Source organism: Augochlora pura, chromosome 2 (genome assembly GCF_028453695.1).
Source record: "Augochlora pura isolate Apur16 chromosome 2, APUR_v2.2.1, whole genome shotgun sequence".
Classification (NCBI taxonomy): Eukaryota; Metazoa; Arthropoda; class Insecta; order Hymenoptera; family Halictidae; genus Augochlora; species Augochlora pura.
Window position 1 is genome coordinate 20633528 of NC_135773.1, and position 19410 is coordinate 20652937.

The following is a 19410-nucleotide window of genomic DNA, read 5'->3' on the forward strand; positions in this document are numbered from 1 at the left end:
GGTGACTCTAACGCACCACTAAGATTATTCTATCACGTCCCAAAATCATTTTTATGCTAACAAAGTTTAGATTAGAAAAATTCTTAATAGTAAAACTATTAGTAAGAGTCACGAGAAACAATTTCGTATGTATAAAATATATTTTGTCACATAAAATTGAAATATTATAAGTCAGAAAAGTTATTTTAGATTTAGGGTTGAAATGGCTTCGAGTGCAAAGGGTTAAATTTGTTATATATATATATATAAAATGCTATTTTGTTGCTTAAAATGGAAATACTGTACACCAGAAAAATGATTTCAGATTTAGGGTTAAAATGGCTTCGAGTGCAAAGGATTGATATATAGCAAATATCTATACTTGGTATACCTGAGTGGTATATGTAGTAGTAGTATGAGGTAGTATACTTGAATAGAATGTAGGTGGTACACTTGTTCGTCAGATGAAATCACGAGAACAAATAACGACAGACTCAACGAAGTAATAAATCTAGGAAATGATCGAACAATACAAAAGGTACGCGATCATTATTATTTTCTCCACGGTTACGACAGTAGGTATGGAAGTTATGTGTGTAAAAGTTGCACACCTTGAGCATGAAATTACATGTCAAACATTGTTACTAGAAGGACAAATAAACACTTATTTCGTTTCTATTTCTCGTAGTTAATGCAGCAAATGAGACATAACCTTGCCAGGACGATTATAAAATAATTAACCCTTAGCACTCGGCGCCATCATTCGGCGCCTACCAGCGCTTATAAACAATGATATTATTATAAAGTATACGATATATATGATATATTTGTATATGCATATGTAATATTGTTATAATAATATTCCATTTATATGAATTTGTAGGCATCGAGAAATAATTGCAAATCGCTAATAAACTTTAATGCTTAGTCATGTACTAGAATTACGATAGCCGAGTGCAAAGGGTTAATAATATAACGGTGAGAATTTTCGGTCACATGCTTTACACATTGTACGAATAAGAAAAGTAATTCGAGCATAGAAAAGTGTCCCGCGAAACCATGAAATTCGATCGGATACCGAAGAGGATAACGATGCCCGGTTCTTTTGCGACGGCACCTCGCGCTATAGCTTCGATCTTTCTCCGTGAAATTATTATCTCTTGGTCCACCTGAAGAAGCTATACATATAAGGAACCGACGGATACCCCGCAGCCAACTGACAAATGAAAGAAGCGGTGCAAACCACCTCGCCGGGGGACAATTTTTTCCGAGGATCAAAGGGAGCACGTCCGACGAGGGCTTTATAATGTAGTCGAGCGAAAAGGGGGTTGAGTTAAAACGTCCGATCTCTTCTGATTATTCCTACTGTTATTGGAATCAGCTTTGCGACCACGTCGCCGATAATTATCGACTTGTTCTCGTACATTCCGCGTAATTGGTGGACGAATGCAACAGTGCAAATGCAATATATGTCAGGTTATGTCAGGTTATTACCTGTTCTACGTTAAATAAATAAGTGAAATTATTTATACGGAAGAATTTGTTTGAGAACGAATATTGAGAACTTTATAATATTTTATAATGATTATAATACTTTATAATGTAAAATATTCAGCATTTCATATTTATCGGATAAAATATTTCCCAGGCTTTTTTATGTATCCATTTAACCCCTTGCACTATCGCTCCTTTCATGCTGCGACAATTACCACTTGTTCGTACTTAATCATTTTCATAATAGGACCAGACAATTTCTGTTTCCTGCATTGTCTTTATTTATCTTTATTTCTATACTTTAACCCTTTGCAATCGAAGCCATTTCAACTGGAAATATGAAGTAATTTCTCTGGCTTATAGTATTTCCGTATTATATAAAGAAAAAGTATATTTTCTGTATATGTAATTGATTCTTGGCATTCGTAATAACATAACATAACCTTAACAATGTTTGAAATGCAAACTTTGTTAGTATATAGATTATTTTGCAACGTGATAGAATAATTTTATGGTGCCTCACAGTCACCATTCGAGTGCAAAGGGTTAATGACAGATGAATTAATTTTTATTTCGATGTAGACGAAATTAATAATGCATTCATATTTAGTAGAGCTTGCATAAAATCTTCATCACGAGTCTGACTCGTTATTATAGTGCAAGGGGATTTATGCATCTCGAAGGAAATAACAAGGAGTATATCTAATGTACGTACATTATACGTACATGTATAGTTTCTTTACGATACGTCGATATACAAATGCGCACGTATTTTCTGTCAGACGTATAAATACCGCGTCCCACTGCGAACGTAATGTCGGGGGATGGGTCAACCCCATCCTCGCGCATAGGTAACAGTAATTTTATAACTTTCCGAATGCAGTTCACAGCATGCCACGAACAATTTATCTCCTACTCTATTTCGAATAATCGTTTCATTGATAAATTGCTATTCGAGGAAGCAAATCTGAAAATGCTTTAACCAGCTGGGGATTATGAACTGCAATAATTCAAAGTCCATGCGCGTATTTTACGACTTCCCCCTCCTCACTTTTTGAACAAACGCTTCTCTTTGTAAAGAAGTTATAAATTATCTCGTCAATATAATTAAAAATCTCCTAATTCCTGCTGGCAGATTGGATTTAGAAAAACAGTGTCATGAAAAATAATTTGAAAGCAACGAACTTGAATGTTCGATTGAAAAATCTATGAATCAAAATTTCTATTAACAGTTTATAATAATTTAAATTTTCTAGCGTATCTTTTAATAACGGAAGAATTACATTTTGATACGATTTAGAAGAAATTCATAATATTCATGTCTATTAGATTACGTGTGTAACGAAATACTTTGTCTTACATTCTTGTTTTATTTATCATTTTGCAAATAAAATTCAACCTTTCGTAAATTAAATTGGCTTGTAATTATTCGAAATGAATTTCATATTAAACTTGAAAATCAAACGACACTTTGTGGATATATACTAAATATTAATGGAGATTGATTATTTGCAATGAAATATGCGTTATTTTATACATGTCTATATAAATTCGTATTAATCTTAAGAATTGAATAATAAAGAGACAACCTCTTTTAATTCGTTTTACAAGAGGACAAGTAAAACCTGGAGGAGCATCAATTTAATTTGCTAAAAGGTGAATCTGGTCTACAGAGGGTTAATTTTAAGTGGAGAGAGGTGAATACGATCTACAAAATTATTAATGGAGTATTAATGTTTCACGAATGGATTAATGGATTAATTGAATATAAGATGAATATTATGAATATAAGATAAATATGGCGAATATAAGGTAAATATGGCGAATATAATCTATGAAAGCATTAGCTTTGAGTGTAAAATCCGCAGTTGCAATTTAATAAATTTTGTATAAATTTACGCAAAAAGTGGAACTTTCTAGCCTTACCTTACGACTCGAGATATCGCAAATCACGTTACGCGAGATTCCCTAAGTGCTGAAAATCGCCTTACGCAAGATTTATCGCGTGAAAATTGTCTCGCATACGCTCTATACATTTCCGAACCAGCGTAGACTTTTTCAGCACGCGCCTCATTATTACTTAACATATGCTACAGAAATTTTCAATGGACCGGTGACAAACCGATGCGCGCTTTGTTCGTCGAACCCGAGCGCGTAATAATATCACGGTTGTTAAAGCTTGGCGGTATTTTGCGAATCGATTTTTACTCGTGTATACGAGTAATACTATACTGTACATATAGGTATACCATACATCAATCACGCTGCCGAATCGGCGAAAAAAAGGCTCGAGTGGCCTGTAATCCGACCGAACAAAAACCACGTTTGACACATGAAACGCGGGCTTAATAAATAATTTATTCGTCTCTCGTGTAAATTCTTTTGAGAGGGAAAACGTTATGAGCGAAGGAGAGAAAAAAAAGAAGAAGATACCAGACGAAAGAAAATGGTTACTTACCGCGAGGTAGATCATCGTGTAGGCAGAGAAGGACGAGTGTCCCGAGGGGAAGGATAATCTGAAAGAGATGGACATTATAAATGGTATCGTGTCGAATAAATCTCGTCCGGCGGTCGTTACGGGCAACAAATTCTCGTTATATTATTCAACGCGGCGCACGGTGCCCGGTCCTAAGTAGCAGGTTTCAAGACCAGATTAATAATTCCTAAACTAATTCATTTTTTCATCTAAGAGCATTGATACATTTTTGAGAAGCGTATAAACAGCGTCGGTAACAGAAATGTAACTTTATTCAAAGAACGATTTTAATAATCTTAACCTTCTTCGTTGAGTAAAAAGGTTTTTATCAATTTTCTATTGTAATTTGTTGTTATATATAAATGATCATATATTAGTAACTTCCTAGAAAGCTTTGTTTGAACAATTTTTCGGCCAGTCGAAAAATCGACATTTAATAGATTAAATAATAAATTCTCTATAATGCACAATTTGTGCTGAATATGTTCATCAATGCTTCATGGGTCCGATGATTTTTCCCAGAAGAATAGTGAGCGTATTTTAAAGAAAAGCATTAACAATACCAAATAAAGATATCGTATCGCACACGTCTCTTCTTTTATCTCGATTAATTGTGTTCAATGTCTACGATATATCGGTGCTCGATCATGATTATTAAAATATTATATGCACATTTTTGCTTCTTCGAACAAATGTGATCCTCATACTTTCAATCCTTTTCATACGGCGATTATACAAAAATTAGAATCGAAGAAGTGTTTCTCTCGTCGACTAAAAGGGAGACTATTCAATTTAACAAATAAAAATGCTACCAAACGTTACCAATATTATACAATAAAATTAAAATATAAAATTAATAAGAAAAACAGACAAAATTCTTACATTTCGCTCTCCAAATCGATCGACTTTAGAGACGTTTAGGATTTCAAATCTTCGAGAGAGAACGACACCGCGCGACGACGCGCAACGCGCCACGCATGCGCGTCGCGCGCATCGTCGCCGGAGCACACACGCGTCCCGTAATGGGACCCTATTCATTTTGTCAGAATTAATTCCGGGGCGTGTTCCGTGCCGATTACAATCGGCGAGGAGGACGCGCGTACCTCGGACCCCGGGTATCGTAAAGATTCGCCGGAAGATCCTTCGATCGTAGCACGACGAGAAAAAGAAGAACGAGCCGGGGCAGGAACCGGCGGAAAAGAAGTAAAAAAAGGGGAAGAGAGGGAGAGACTCCGGTGGACCGTGGACTTCTATCTGCAAGAGTAATTGAGCATCAAAGAAGCTGCTTTAATCGGATATTATCTGCCCCCCTCCCTTCCCCCTCCTTCCCATCCTCCACTTCCTCCTCCTCCTCCTCCTCCTCGTCGTATCTCTCATTTTTCGTTTTACCCCCATCGAGCGCGCCTTCTTCGGGGAAGTGGCTGTCGGAACCTATTATTTCATCTTAATTGTGTTTACTTTGCGCAGCGATGTTGTTCTCTTGTTTTCTATGCGGATGGCGGACATGTTTACGCTTACGTTTATGTACACGGCCGTGATGGAAATCGGTGGTAATAAATTATTAAGTATGCATGTTATTCGGTTCTTCAATGTTGTAATAAAATTCTAATACCTTGTTGTTAATATTTAATCATTTAACGTATATCCGGACGTGGAATAAAAACATTAATGTTTTGTCTCTTTTGAAGAAATTATACCGATTGAAAAAATTCCTAATCGCAGGAACCGCGAAGAAAATGGTACGTCAAGGGGTGATCGTACGGGGTAGAAAAGCCGATTTATAGGCTACCAGTCGGTAAAGTATTAAATATTGTCATTACTTTGTTAATCTGTTCTACTATAAGTCAGTGTCCACATTTATATAAATATATTACATAAAACCAGAGTTATTTTAATTTTATTTCGTGATAAAAATCAATGATTTGAGATAAATCCTTGAATCGCAGGGATCGGTAAGCTTCGACTAAATAAAGTATCAAATAATTCCCGCGTATATAGATATTCTTGTTAAACGTTGTGCATTTGAACAACACCAAATCCTGTTTCCACGATCGTTCGAAGGCTCGACGAAGTCCGCCGATTCCTATCCATCGATCGATCAATCCTTTACGGGGACCGGGGATTCACGGCGCAACGGAATTTGGTCGATTGTTTGCCGAGACAGTATCTCGAGCCGGTTTCAACGGATACACGGGGAGGGGGGAAAAAAATAAGGGGCGCCGGTAGCAGCAAATGACAATGAGGAAAGGTCTGACGGGGTCCGGTGGCGATTCGCATGAACGGGATTGAATTCGAATCAAGGAGCTCGGGGCCCGGGCTGTGCGCGCCGAGCCCCGGCAACCGAAACATTATTACACGGTTCCCGACTGTAGCCGCGAGCGTGAACACACCCCAGTCATTGTTACTCTAGCTCTAACCACAATGGCCGTGTATTATTAACGATTCGCGCTCCGCGCATTTTTCGCCGGCCATTGTCAGCCGATTCAGCGCGTCCCGGCACTCGCGCGCGCATGCAATTCTTCGGTCGCTGCTCTCCGTCGGATGGTCTTCTAATTTTCGAAATGTCTACGCCGGGATCGTTTGTAATTTCGCGGTGCACCGCGTACGGTGGGAAACAATGTCGCTGTCTTTTTTTTTTTTCATTCTTTCGCGGCTTTTGTAGAACTTCTGTTGATCGTGGCAGAAGCCTTTCGGTGGTTCTGGCTGGTCGACGCGGTCTTTTTTCTTTCTGTTAGAATAAAGACGCGCACAAAGCGAACCACGTGGAGCGTTGTTCGATGCAACTGGTGAATGATAAGCGATATTTTTAGGTGACATTGTAAACTTTAACACGTCGAGTGTGCCACGTCAGTCATCGGTGACCGACACTGAACTCTCCGTTCAGGCCGCGTCAGTCGCCGGTGACTGACAGCGTGAAATATGATATAAAACTAAAAGATTTACAATTTTTTTTAAGTTGTTACCCAAAATTTATTTAAAGTTCTTTGAATTTTTATTTAATACTGGATTCTGTTACTAAAGTATTTTTTTCAGAAAATTTTAATGGACTTAATGCATCGAAGTAAATTTGCAAGCAGTGCGCTTTGCGTTGCTGCATCATGATACCAGCGTGCGTGGCCTGACGGGGATTTTCTTATATAATCGCGTGGCACTCAACGTGTTAAGTACATTGTTGTTGGGAGTGTAAATTTAATTGTGCCCATGCGATGCAAAATGAAGCTACGAATTCTTATTCTTTCGCTAGGAAATAGTGTTCTCTAAATTTTATGGTGAATGTGAATAATCTTTGGAAAAGAAAGAGTGATTTATAAATCGTTCTTTAATATTAGGTTGGAAACTATGAAACGGGCGTCAAGGCTTAACACAGACTAAACAAGAACGCCCGTTTCATAGTTTCCAACCTAATAAATTGGCTAGAAGTAGCATTTCTCCGAACAATAATTATTGTAGGTAGACAGCGAAGCTATGAACCTAAAGAGACTCTTTTATAAATGTTTTCGGAAATGTTATTGTTGAAATAACGCCCGTTTCATAGTTTCAAATCTAATAAATTCGTTAGAAATCGTGTTTTTCCAATATATTAGGTTGGAAACTATGAAACGGGCATCGCGGCTGTACTTAGACTAAACAAAAACGCCCGTTTCATAGTTTCCAATCTAATGTAATTGAAGTATTAAGTTGGAAACTATGAAACGGGCGTTTTTGTTTAGTCTAAATACAGCCGCGACGCCCGTTTCATAGTTTCCAACTTAATATATTGGAAAAACACGATTTCTAACGAATTTATTAGATTGGAAACTATGAAACTAAACAAGAACGCCCGTTTCATAGTTTCCAACCAAATACAATTGATTTTCTTTGCGAAGTAGCGTTTCTCCGAACATTAATTATTGTAGGTAGACAGCGAAGCTATGAACCTAAAGAGGCTCTTTTATAAACGTTTCCGCGAAAGTCTATTGTTGGCAAGTCTATTGTTGCAGAATTCATGCACGGTCGGTGATAACTGGGTTTTCATCGATTTCAGCCACAAACGCTAAGGGAATGATCGCATTTGTCAGATTATGTCAGGTATAGAAGCGCGTACCATAGTGATTTATTGTTGCAGAAGGATCTCATAGGGGACGTGGCTGCAATAATGCATGGGACTAAAACGTATTAAATACTCATCGCGCGCTTAGCACGTCCCACTGACGTTGAATTATTTGCTGAAATTTCAGACCGCTATCAACACTAATCCCATCCTAAAAGCCATTTCCTGACAAGCACATTTCCATATAGAAATTACAATATGGAGTTCATTGAAATGTTTTAGAATTTCTGTAACAGGGTGTGGCCGAGTAAAGAAATATATTCAACAATTCTTGGTGGAAGCAGCTTTATGACTTTACTAACTATGAAGTAATAAATTTAAATCCGGTCATTTGATTGGCGGTGGAAGGTTTAGTGGTAAAGTACTGTAATTAATATTACATATTATTTCATTTTATATTGATTTTTAGAAATCACAAAAAAAATAGATTTTAGTCCTTCTCTCTCTCTCTCTCTCTCTCTCTCTCTCTCTCGCTCTCTATACTGTATAATATAATAATAATAATACTAATAACACTAATATAATAATACTGTATACAATAATGATAAAAATAGAGAAGGACAAAAATCTATTTTTTGCGACGTCTAAACAATCTAGGCATGGAATACGTTCGCAGTAAGAATGGACCGATGTGAAACGAAACGACTTCTGGACAGCGTGGTCCCAAGTAATAACCGAATGAAGGGTTTCACAGAGCCAATGAATGGAGGAGCTAATGTCATATTCTATACGTGGGTAGACTGGCTACGGAAGATTCGGATACGCTGTGCTGGTTACGCGTCCCTTCGCCGGTCAAGCAGAAGACTAGAGGGCGAGACTCCGATATGAATGAATTCTCTGTACGCTTTTATCGTCGTTTCCTGAAATCTAGTTTATAAATGAAACTGTCCTTGGCAACGTAACAGTGAATGGATGACCTGGAGCACGCTTCGCTGACCGGACATTATCCGTCAAAAACGTGGAACTCCTCTCTTTTTTTTTTACTAAACAAATGCGTCCTAATTAAACAACGATATATATATATATCGCCAAAATGTATAATTTAAAATAGTGGAAAAGTAAACTAAAAATTTTGTTGCATTATTTTGAATGTCTTGAACTGTTAAAGAAAGTGAAAACTTATGACACGTTAAACTATGTCATTGCAGATGATACAGACACTTTTTAATAATTTATAATAATTAAAAATATAATTCAGGTTATGATTAAATTTATAATTAACACAATATAGTTGACACTCTACGATCACTATTTTAAATAACTTTTACCTATTCATATGAGAAACGAAAGAATTAAACAACGAAGACTAGGAGTAGAGTCTAAATTGGAAATTATTATGTTTGTAATTATGATATAATCGGAGACAAAATCATTGTACAATACATCTATTGTATAATGTTAATATTTTCGTTATTGTTACTATTATTAATCGTTCTTTGAACCGACTCTATACAACGTTCGAGAGAAATGATTAAAATTATTTACCTGACTTCCTTCAGGAGCCTCGACGAGATGTCGGCTGTGCAGGTAAAGTCTTCGAAGTACCGATGATGATTTATAATTGCGCTACAGTTGATGGCAGGCTTGCAGAGATCCATAAAGTGGGGTCTCAGGCGGCCGATCGTGTATTTCCCGAAGTCCGTGACTAAGACTGTCGTGGCTGCACCAAATCCAAATATACCGATCTAAAATACGAACCGCGCCAATCATGATTATTTATCGGCGCAAATAATTCGAATAACCTGTGTAATATATATATTGTACGTATAATCCGAAGAGAGCGTTCTGAATATTTATAGTTAGCTGACCTCATACTTTTTTTTTGGGGAAGAATAAGTGAGTAAGAAAGACTCGACTATACCCAAGCCTGTCGGAAATATTTTAACAATCGCGTGTGCAATCTTTAATTTATTAACAGTAAACGCATCCTGGCCCGTCAAATAATTGATTTACAATTTTCTGTTTTAGGATTATTTAGATTGCAAGGACGCCTTTACGGATAATAATTGATTAATACATTTCATAATTGTCAGCAAAAATACGCAGATCGGATTGAATTGTTGATCAGGAACACTATATATGATTGTTATGTACATACGTAAATCAAATAGAAATTGCATGGATCAATTAAATGGTAGAGCAGATGCACTTTATATAATTGTAATGCGTCATTGTATAATACTAGGTAAATATTCATAAGTACTAGAGTGTGACATATATAACAAGCCAGCTTTATTTTATATGCAACAAAATTATATATATGAGCTAATTTATTACATCTTCTCCATTTGATTAAAATCCATAATACGCAAAGATGTTGAGAAAGTAACAGATGTTGTATAACTTAACTTTCTAATCTTTTGATTATATAATATGCTTGAATTTTTTGAAACTTTTAACACCGTGGCTTGGCGAACCAAGTTTCGAATCGCACCTACTAGTTTTTGTAAAAAATACATGATGAAATAATATGCGTTGCGCATAAGTACATACCTTGTTATACGCATTCCATATCCAAGGAGGAATTTTTCGACCAAACAACATCTTAGAGGACTCGACGTTGCTGTATTTCGCGTATAAATATTCACCCAAAATCATCTGCAATAGAATTTATAAATTCATTCAATTAACTATTTTAATTGACATTATTTCACGTAGAAATAATTTACGCTTTAAAACTAATTTAAGATTTCTAAATTGTATAACTAGAGAGCAACAAGAACAGCAAATATACTTAATACACAACTCCATTTCTTTATAATCTCTTTATGTTTTACTTTTATATTATAATATCATTTTTGTTCTTTTTATTTGTATGTAACATTTTCAAGGATCGCTTTAAAACTAACTTAGGATTTCAATATTGTATAACTAGAGCAACAAGAACAGCAAATATACTTCGTATAAAACTCAACTTCTTTGTAATTTCTTTGTTTTACTTTTATATTATAATATCATTTTTGTTCTTTTTATTTCTATATAATATTTTTAAGGTTACTCCGAGCTATGCATATTAACTCTACTACTGTACCAGTCTTTTAATAAAGAATAATAATAATTATCCATGCATTCAATATTTTCGTTTACTCGTTGCAAATATTATCAGCACCGAACTTTTAATTTCCGATAAACAGCGATCGATATATCCGAGGTTCCTTCTAATAGTCACGAAAATTGTTTCGAGTAGCGTCAATAAACGACGCTATCCTGTTCGCTGTCAAACCCACCGATCGTGGTTTTAGATTTCGTTTCAATAACGTCGGTTGATAGCGGTTCGGTTCGCTGACCGTCATATCGGTGCGCGCGGTCCGTTTACCTGCCGACGGGTTGCATCGTCACAGGTTCGATGGTCTACCGTGACTACAACCCTTTGCGGTCGAAGCCATTTCAACTGGCAAAATCAAAAATAACATCTCCGACTTTTAGTATCTCCAGTTACACGATGTATCAATTCCTTTTCAATATCTATGCTTCGGTGAGATTTATAAAAATAACTTCGGAACGTGTTGTAACAATTCTAATGGCGCCGCACGAGTGCAAAGGGTTGATTGTTATTACGAAGAAAAATTCAAGAAACACGACGGTGTATCTCTCGAACTTTTAAAAACGCGATCTCGGACAACTATCTAACAAAATAAGAATTTGTTTCTTTCGGACGATGTTAAACAGATGAAAATTTGTTTAAAAAGTTGCATTCTTTGCAAGTAAACTTATAAAAAGTACATCTCGATAAGACCAAATGGTTCTGGAGATAAAAATTCACAGGTACGACCCCGTCTTCGTAAATATGGGTAGAAATCGTAAATCTGAGAGGCGCGTATTTTTTAAAGAAATCGAAGATCGGCGAGATGATCGTTCGACGCTATCCCCCCCAGCGCCATAAAGAAACGGAGAAACGAACGAAAGAAAAACGAGAAGAAAGAGGAAGACGAATAAGGAAAGGAAGAGTGAAGAATTCTCGTAGGAGTGGGACTCCTTCGCATTCTCGTTGACACGGCGAGATACCATAATCGTGGGGGTGATTAATTCTCGGTGTCGGCCGCGTGGCCGTTTCCCTCTCGATCACCGGGGGGGAACCCGTGAAGAGTGCGACGGGACCGGTGAACCGTGGTCGACGTAATCCGTAATCCGAGATTAAAAAAGCCGAGAGAAAAGCCGAAACGCGGCGGCGACGCGCGACCGTCGAAAAATTCTTGGGAGATTTCGAGAACGCGTCGGTAATCTCTCTCTCTCCGCTCTGTGTTTCCAGCGATCTATCACGGGACTCCCCTCCTCGACAAAAGTGGGTTAACCGGTCAGATTCCAGATAAAGGCCGCCAGGTGATACAACTGACAAGCGCGAGTCAATGAAATACAACGCGCGCAGGTTCCCGGCCGTCTTTTACCTGTTCCTTTTTGGTTGTTCCACGGTTGGAACCAACGGCCACCATCATCCTTTCTTACCCCGGCCCCCGAAACCGGGGACGATAAACGGCCGCGGGGCCGCACAGCGAGTCATGTATCTCGGAACAATTCATTTATTTCTATCGCCTCACGCCGCGTCGCGCCGCTTCGAACTTTGCCCACGATGCGGTAGGTACGGACATTTTATAACCCACCGTGACATTTTATTGTTCCGAGGGTTTCTGGAAGAATTTTTACGGCGACCGAGAAATCGGTGAACCTGTTCGCGTTGCAGCGTTGGGAACGCACCCTAATCTAGCCCACCAGGATTCTAGAGGTGTGGTGTGAACTGTTTGCTGTAATTGTGGTTTGGTTTCAGTCATAATTTACTTCTGTTATAGTAATCTATATCATATTAACTTTGATCATAGTAGTCTATATTATATATAATTTACTTATGTTATACTAATCTATATTATATTAACTTATATCATAGTAGTCTATATCATATTAACTTCTATCATATCAGTCTATATTATATTAACTTCTATCATAGCAGTCTATATTATATTAACTTCTATCATAGCAGTCTATATTATATTAACTTCTATCATAACAGTCTATATTATATTAACTTCTATCATAGTAGTCTATATTATATTAACTTCTATCATACTAATCTATATTATATTAATTTATACTATACTCATCGAGTAAGACATGTTACGTTTTCCTATTAAAAGATAAACAAAATAAAAGACAGGATTCTACGCAATTATAGTAAAAATTAACACTTTATCGACCGGTAGCCTACAAATCCCCCCCCCCCCCCCCCCCCATCGTTAGTCTGTGAATCGGTTGCCATAGTAACTTTAATTTGTTATCTATTATTGAGATAAATGTGTTAAATTGTACTACAAGCGTCAATATTATTATATAAATTTTTAAATATTAAATACCTTTCGCGATTAATAAGATAAATAAAATCAAAATAGAAACGAAAATTTTTACGACCGAATGACCGGTCGATAAAGTGTTAATAAGCGCGTTACGAAACTGTAAACGTGCTCGAAGAATCTAAGGCTACCGTTGTACTATTATCAATTTACCATTAAAAGAAACTATTAAAAAAAACCATTAAAAGAGGCACTTAATTTTTCTGCAATTTCTGTTCCCGAAAGTTTTCCAAGCAAATTTTTATGTCGCATAAAGATCCGCAGTTCAGCGATTACAATATTAACCCTTTGCACTCTGAAGCACCATTAAAATTGTTCTATCACACTTCAAAGCAATGTTTATACTAACAAAGTATGGATTTAAAAAATTCTTAATCGGATAAGAATCGGCGTATCTCCACGAAGAGTGTAACGTGAAAGCACGATTCATCCGGAAAGCTGAAACCACGGGTTTTATAGATGCATTCTAAGGTACTATTTCTAGACGGCACGGCAATGAATGGATATCAATCACCTAGGCACTAAGCCCTAGAGTATAGGCCCAGGCTACGGTAACAAAGTTAGATTCCGGATTCTAGATTCGAGATTCTATGGAGATTCTAGAGTATCCTAGTAGGTTCCTCGACCTTTTTTCTCTTCGGTCAGCCCCCTTTTCAAAGTTCTTATTCAGCGCCCCTTCGGGTGAGCTACCTGCATTATAGAAGCTTCGAAGAGTTGTTCACCGGTCCATTCTCGAAAGACGAATTCGAACTTGAGGAGAGAAAATAGTTTTCACATTTCTTTAGCATCCAGTGAGAATAATACTCGACACATTGAGATATTTCTATAATTTCTAAAATTTCGCCTTATTTAAATGTATAAATAAAAATTACATCTGAAAATAATGGTATAAACGTCTAAAATATTTATAATCATTTTACTGACTGAAATCTGATTATTTCAATTACAGGGCGCAAGTTATCCCTAAACCATCAACTCCAGATTCTTTCAATTAATTAACAGTTTGATAAACTTTCTATTGTATTATGCAGTAAACGCGCTCTACTATAAACACATTATGTATATTTATATTAAGTATTTATTCAATATAATCGAAAAATATCACGTTTTTAATTCACGTAATTTTGCCGTAGCGTTAAAAATCTGAAGATTGAAAAATGTATAAATGAAACTAAATAACGCGATGGATAAGAACAAAATGAGACGGCCGGCCGCTCCAGCTTAGTTTCTTACATTTTATTTTCATTTTAGACTTTTGATTGTTATTGGCTTAGTTACGAGCTGAACAATAGACATGATTAGAGTTGGAGCGGGCGGCCGAACCCCTTTGCTCCTCGCGTCGATTAATTTATTGATCTTCTCGTTTACCAATAGAAGCGAGTTTCGAGAGATCGTAGAAATATACGCTCGTGCGCATGATCGGCCGACCAGTTGGAGATTCACGGGAGCGCGTCTCATTCGTAGGTGTTTTTCGTTGATAATTTATAAACAAAGCCGCAGATCGCATTTTCGCTAAGGAAAAAGTTACTTGAAATGATCACAGTTCCCCCCCCCCCCCCACATTTCCAGGGTGCGAGACATTTCTGGGACACCCTGTATATCAATTAAAACGCCCTTCTGTAATACCAATATTTAAACATTGAAATAAATCTTGCTACACGACACATGTAAACTATTTATCGCGCATAGGAATTTATTAGCAGAATTTCAGAATATTGCTACATTGAGTTTAACTCATTATAATGATTAAAGACCATCATAAATATTTGTTAAACTCCTGCAGACGATATTGTATTAATAATATTATATATTATATTATATATTAATAAAAGATCTGTAGCATAAATATCTGTGGTTTATTTATTAATGGCAAATAACAGTTGATTAATGTAGTTGAAATCGAGGAACAAAGGGTTAAGTAGCATTCGACTGTATGCGTATCATTAATACGTATTTTTATGTGTATAATTTAACACGTTCGTCGCCGCGTCACCCATATCTGAATGACGTTAATTTCTGACCAATTTTGAAAATCTATTTCTATTGCAATATATTCGAGCAAAATGAATTCGACTATGATTTTTCGAACGCGATAGAGATTCTAATGTCATAATGATAAATGTGAACTTGTTAGTTTTATTTTAATTAATTGAATTGCTTTAATTACGTGGGGATTTCAGTGTCCAATTGTCGGCGACGAACGTGTTAATATGTATAATTAATACAATTATTCCTACGAATAAGTAAAGGGATATAAGTAAATAATCGATGATCAGGATTGAAAATAATTTCGTAACAGGGTTTCACGGCGCGCGTACCGCGAGTCCAGCAGGTTTCCGATGTAACAATCAAAGACAACCGTTTCTTGTTGCCCTTAATAGAATTGAGTGTCACTCGTTTAACCCGCGGAAGACGAAAGAGTAGAGTGGCTCTTGAAATAATAAGCAGGCCCTTGTTAGGAGCGATCCCTCTTCCCAACACGATCCGTTCACGGGAATTCCGTCCAAAGTGTACGCTCCTCAGTGTGCAAGCGTACGCTCGTCAGTGTGAAAGTGTACGCTCGCCAGTGTGCAAGCGTACGCTTGTGCATTTGTTTGCTCGGCTCCTTCGAAGGAATCGTTCACCGGCTCACGAATTTTCTACCTGTGCCCGCGCCATCCCAGGAATCTGAGAAGGATTTAAGAACACCCCTCCCGACTGCTTTCACAATTTTTTCTGTAATCTCCTCGCCCAGCTTTCGGTTTCCGCCTCTTTTCATTCGGCCGCGACTGGATCCCGTGCCTCGAGCTTGTTTCCATGAAAAACCGATTTATTCGATTTCTATGGAGTTCAGAGAACAATTTCCATTGAGAGTCGGTACGCGAGTCGGGTCATTTAAGCCTCCCAGGTAAGAGGGTTCATAAGAAGCTTGCACCAATGGCGTAGGCCGGGTGGTATAGATCTGATGATACAGTCTATTAAAACTTATATTATACACTGTTAATAATAATAATGATATATAACAGTGTATAATACAAGCTTTAATAGGTTGTATTATTATATAATTGTATAATTGTATGTTTGCATAATTAGGTTATAATTGTTTAATACAATTGTATTATTATATAATTGTATAATTGTATGTTTATACAATTGTATAATTGTATGTTTGTACAATTGTATAATTGTATGATTGTAAAATTAGGTAATAATTGTTTAATACAATTGTATTATTACATAATTGTATGATTAGGTTATAATTGTTAATTATTATTATTATTACACTGCGCGGTTCGTTATATAGAATGTCATTAACTAAGTATTTTCTTCAGATGACTAGGTTATAAATGACGAAATATAGATAAATAAAAAAATATAGATATAAATATTGAAATATAGAGGTTAGGACGAAATTCGTAGAACTAAAGCGCCCTCTACCCCCTTCGAAAAGGGGTGGTTCTACGTGACAAAGTGTCACATAAGGTTTTTTCTTATTTTTTCACGTAGAATCACCGCCTTCTCAGTTGCCCTACGAATTCAGAACCACCACCCTGTGTACATTGTTGCATTAATTTACTTTATTAATTAGTTCTCTCTATATATTACAATTTTGTAAATGATTAGCATGTATACATATAAATTGAAATATCTTTCGAAGCAATGGTATTTAACCGACCTTTGTCCATTTTTATAGGGGATGAAGAGTTACGTCGATCGATACGTGTATTCAAAACTATAAATATAGTATGATTTTAAGTAACAATAATGGAACAGTAACGAAAATAACAATTATATTCTATTTTTAATCGGTGCAACGTTATTCGCGACATTCTTCGCATCCATTAAACGTTTCTGGTAATTGATTTAAACGGGACACCCTATATAGAATCGCGTGGACCACCTTGCGTCCATTTATAATCACGCGCAATAGTTTAATAGATATTCTTCGTAATGGCTTCTCCCTCAATTAATTGATGACGAGATTCTGCTTTATCTATGCTACGGCCAATCGATTCGAAGAAAGAGAAGCTATAAAATCGTCGTTATCTGTGAAACAGAGGCCCTAGACGCTGTTGGGCAACAGCTTAAGAACGTTTTGAGAATTATAACTACCAAACATTTCTATGCACCGTAATTACTCACTAAAATTTCACGAATGAATTTGACTGACCGACTTAAGTAACTGGTATTAATATCTGCTTTATTAAATGATTGGGATAGTATAAAAAAAAGGACTAGTCTAAAAAAGTTGGTATTACAAAGGACTAGTGTTGAAATATATCAGTTTCAATAGGTCTGTTTAATCATATTTTCTGAGAGATTATTTTCAATGAAACTGTATTATTATGTAGACCAAGTGCAATTCTATCGTTTCTGTTTAAAACGATTATTTCTTTTGGAGCGAAGTTATGTAATGACTGCAAGCACTTTCGTTAAAGTTTCGTGCACTGAGTAGTAAATATTATATAGTATATGATTGTGGAAAATATAAGCAGATTATATTTAATTAGAAAAAAGAAAACTATAAGCTATGATTGATATACAATAAATACCGCGAAAGAAACTGCAACTAAATTATAACCGACACGACAACTCAAAGCGCTCTTTACTCATCGACTTCCAGCTCAATTCTGCCCGCGCTTCTTGAAAACGAAAAACCGTTACTTGATCGCCACCACACATCCATCAACGAACGCGTTGCCAACGCAGCGGCAGGCTTCGCTCGCTCTCTTTGATCTCGCTCGCGGCAGAACAATGTCTTGGCACTGTTACATTGTTACATTGTAAATGCCGTGTAACTGCACCTTCCACATTACGATACTACATTATATTACTATATGATATGTAGTAGCACAAGCGATTCTTTTCATTACGAGGAACAAAGAATATTATTTACCAACTAAATTATAGCTGCGTTAATTAACAGCGAATTTATAGTCGAATAACATCTCAACATTTTCGCTCTTTTTAGGTTTCTAACGTGTAGAATATTGCGACAGAAAGACATATTTAAATAATAAAAAAAATAACGTTACAACGTAGTATTTATAAAGAAGTTGATAGATTGTAAAACAGATCCGAGAATTGCTAAAATTATCCGAGAAAATAGCGCAGAAGCGGAAGACTCGCGGAGCAAAGGTGAATTTCTCGAAACTTCCTCCCCCCTCCCCCCAACCCCCGATTAACTTTTCCAAAGAAAACTTTCAGTCCGCGAATGCTGTTGGCTACAAACAGAAGCTCGCTTCCATGCACCGGAATGCTTAGCATAAATACCGGCTGCGCCTCGATTGAAATAGCAGCGCTGACTGTACTCTAATCAGGGCCTCCCCGCAAACTTCGCGAACTTCAAAGCACGGCGACTTCCGAGTCGCGCGGTGAATCGGTGAGAATCGGGCCGGAATCGGGCGAGCGAGACGACGGAGTCGCGACGAATCGTCGGATTCCGTCGGCAACGGGCGACGGAGAATCAATCTATTAAACAAACCCCATTCATCTTCCACGCGACACGCTATTAATACCGCGTGACTCGTTAATCAAGACCCGAAAATAGCTTTGCTAAACGCGGAATCCAATTACGGGGATCCGAGATTGCCTAAGTTTAAGCACGGTTCCGCGAATCGGCGAACACGAGAGTTGATTATCCAATTAACTCCGCGAGGGCCTAGGCACGGGCACGCAGTGCGCGCGCGCGCGCGGCGTACACAGGCTACAAAATATCGGCCCTAAAATTACATACGGCCATCCATCGCGCCATTACCGGTCCAGCTATTTGTTTTGCGCCACGGCGCGCCTGTTCGCAGGGGCCCCGCTACAAGACAGCCAGAAGTGGCTGAAACGCGACACCCTTTAATCTTTCTCATTATGTTATAATAGAATCCCTTTGTGCCGTGATTGCATATCGGAGGGGCGAGAGCGCCCACGGCGTATGCCACCGCCACGGTGTTGCACAGCGTTCGCACGGCGCGATACGATTTTAGGTGGATTGGGTGCGATAAGGTAGATGTGTATCCGTCACGGCAAGTCGGAGCTTCTTCACGTTATTATTAATTATT

At 37.3% G+C, this 19410-nt stretch overlaps 1 protein-coding gene across 2 annotated transcripts in view; it reads right to left on the minus strand.

Annotated features, from left to right (window-relative positions):
• Positions 1-19410, minus strand: part of Wun (wunen) — an 86075-nt gene that overhangs the window by 19755 nt on the left and 46910 nt on the right. For both annotated transcript variants that reach the window (XM_078187341.1, XM_078187352.1), the window contains exons 3-5: positions 10533-10637; positions 9525-9724; positions 3932-3989 (exon numbers count right to left, since the gene is read on the minus strand). In XM_078187341.1, coding sequence (XP_078043467.1) covers positions 3932-3989; positions 9525-9724; positions 10533-10637 — 363 coding nt within the window. The remainder of the gene's footprint in view (positions 1-3931; positions 3990-9524; positions 9725-10532; positions 10638-19410) is intronic.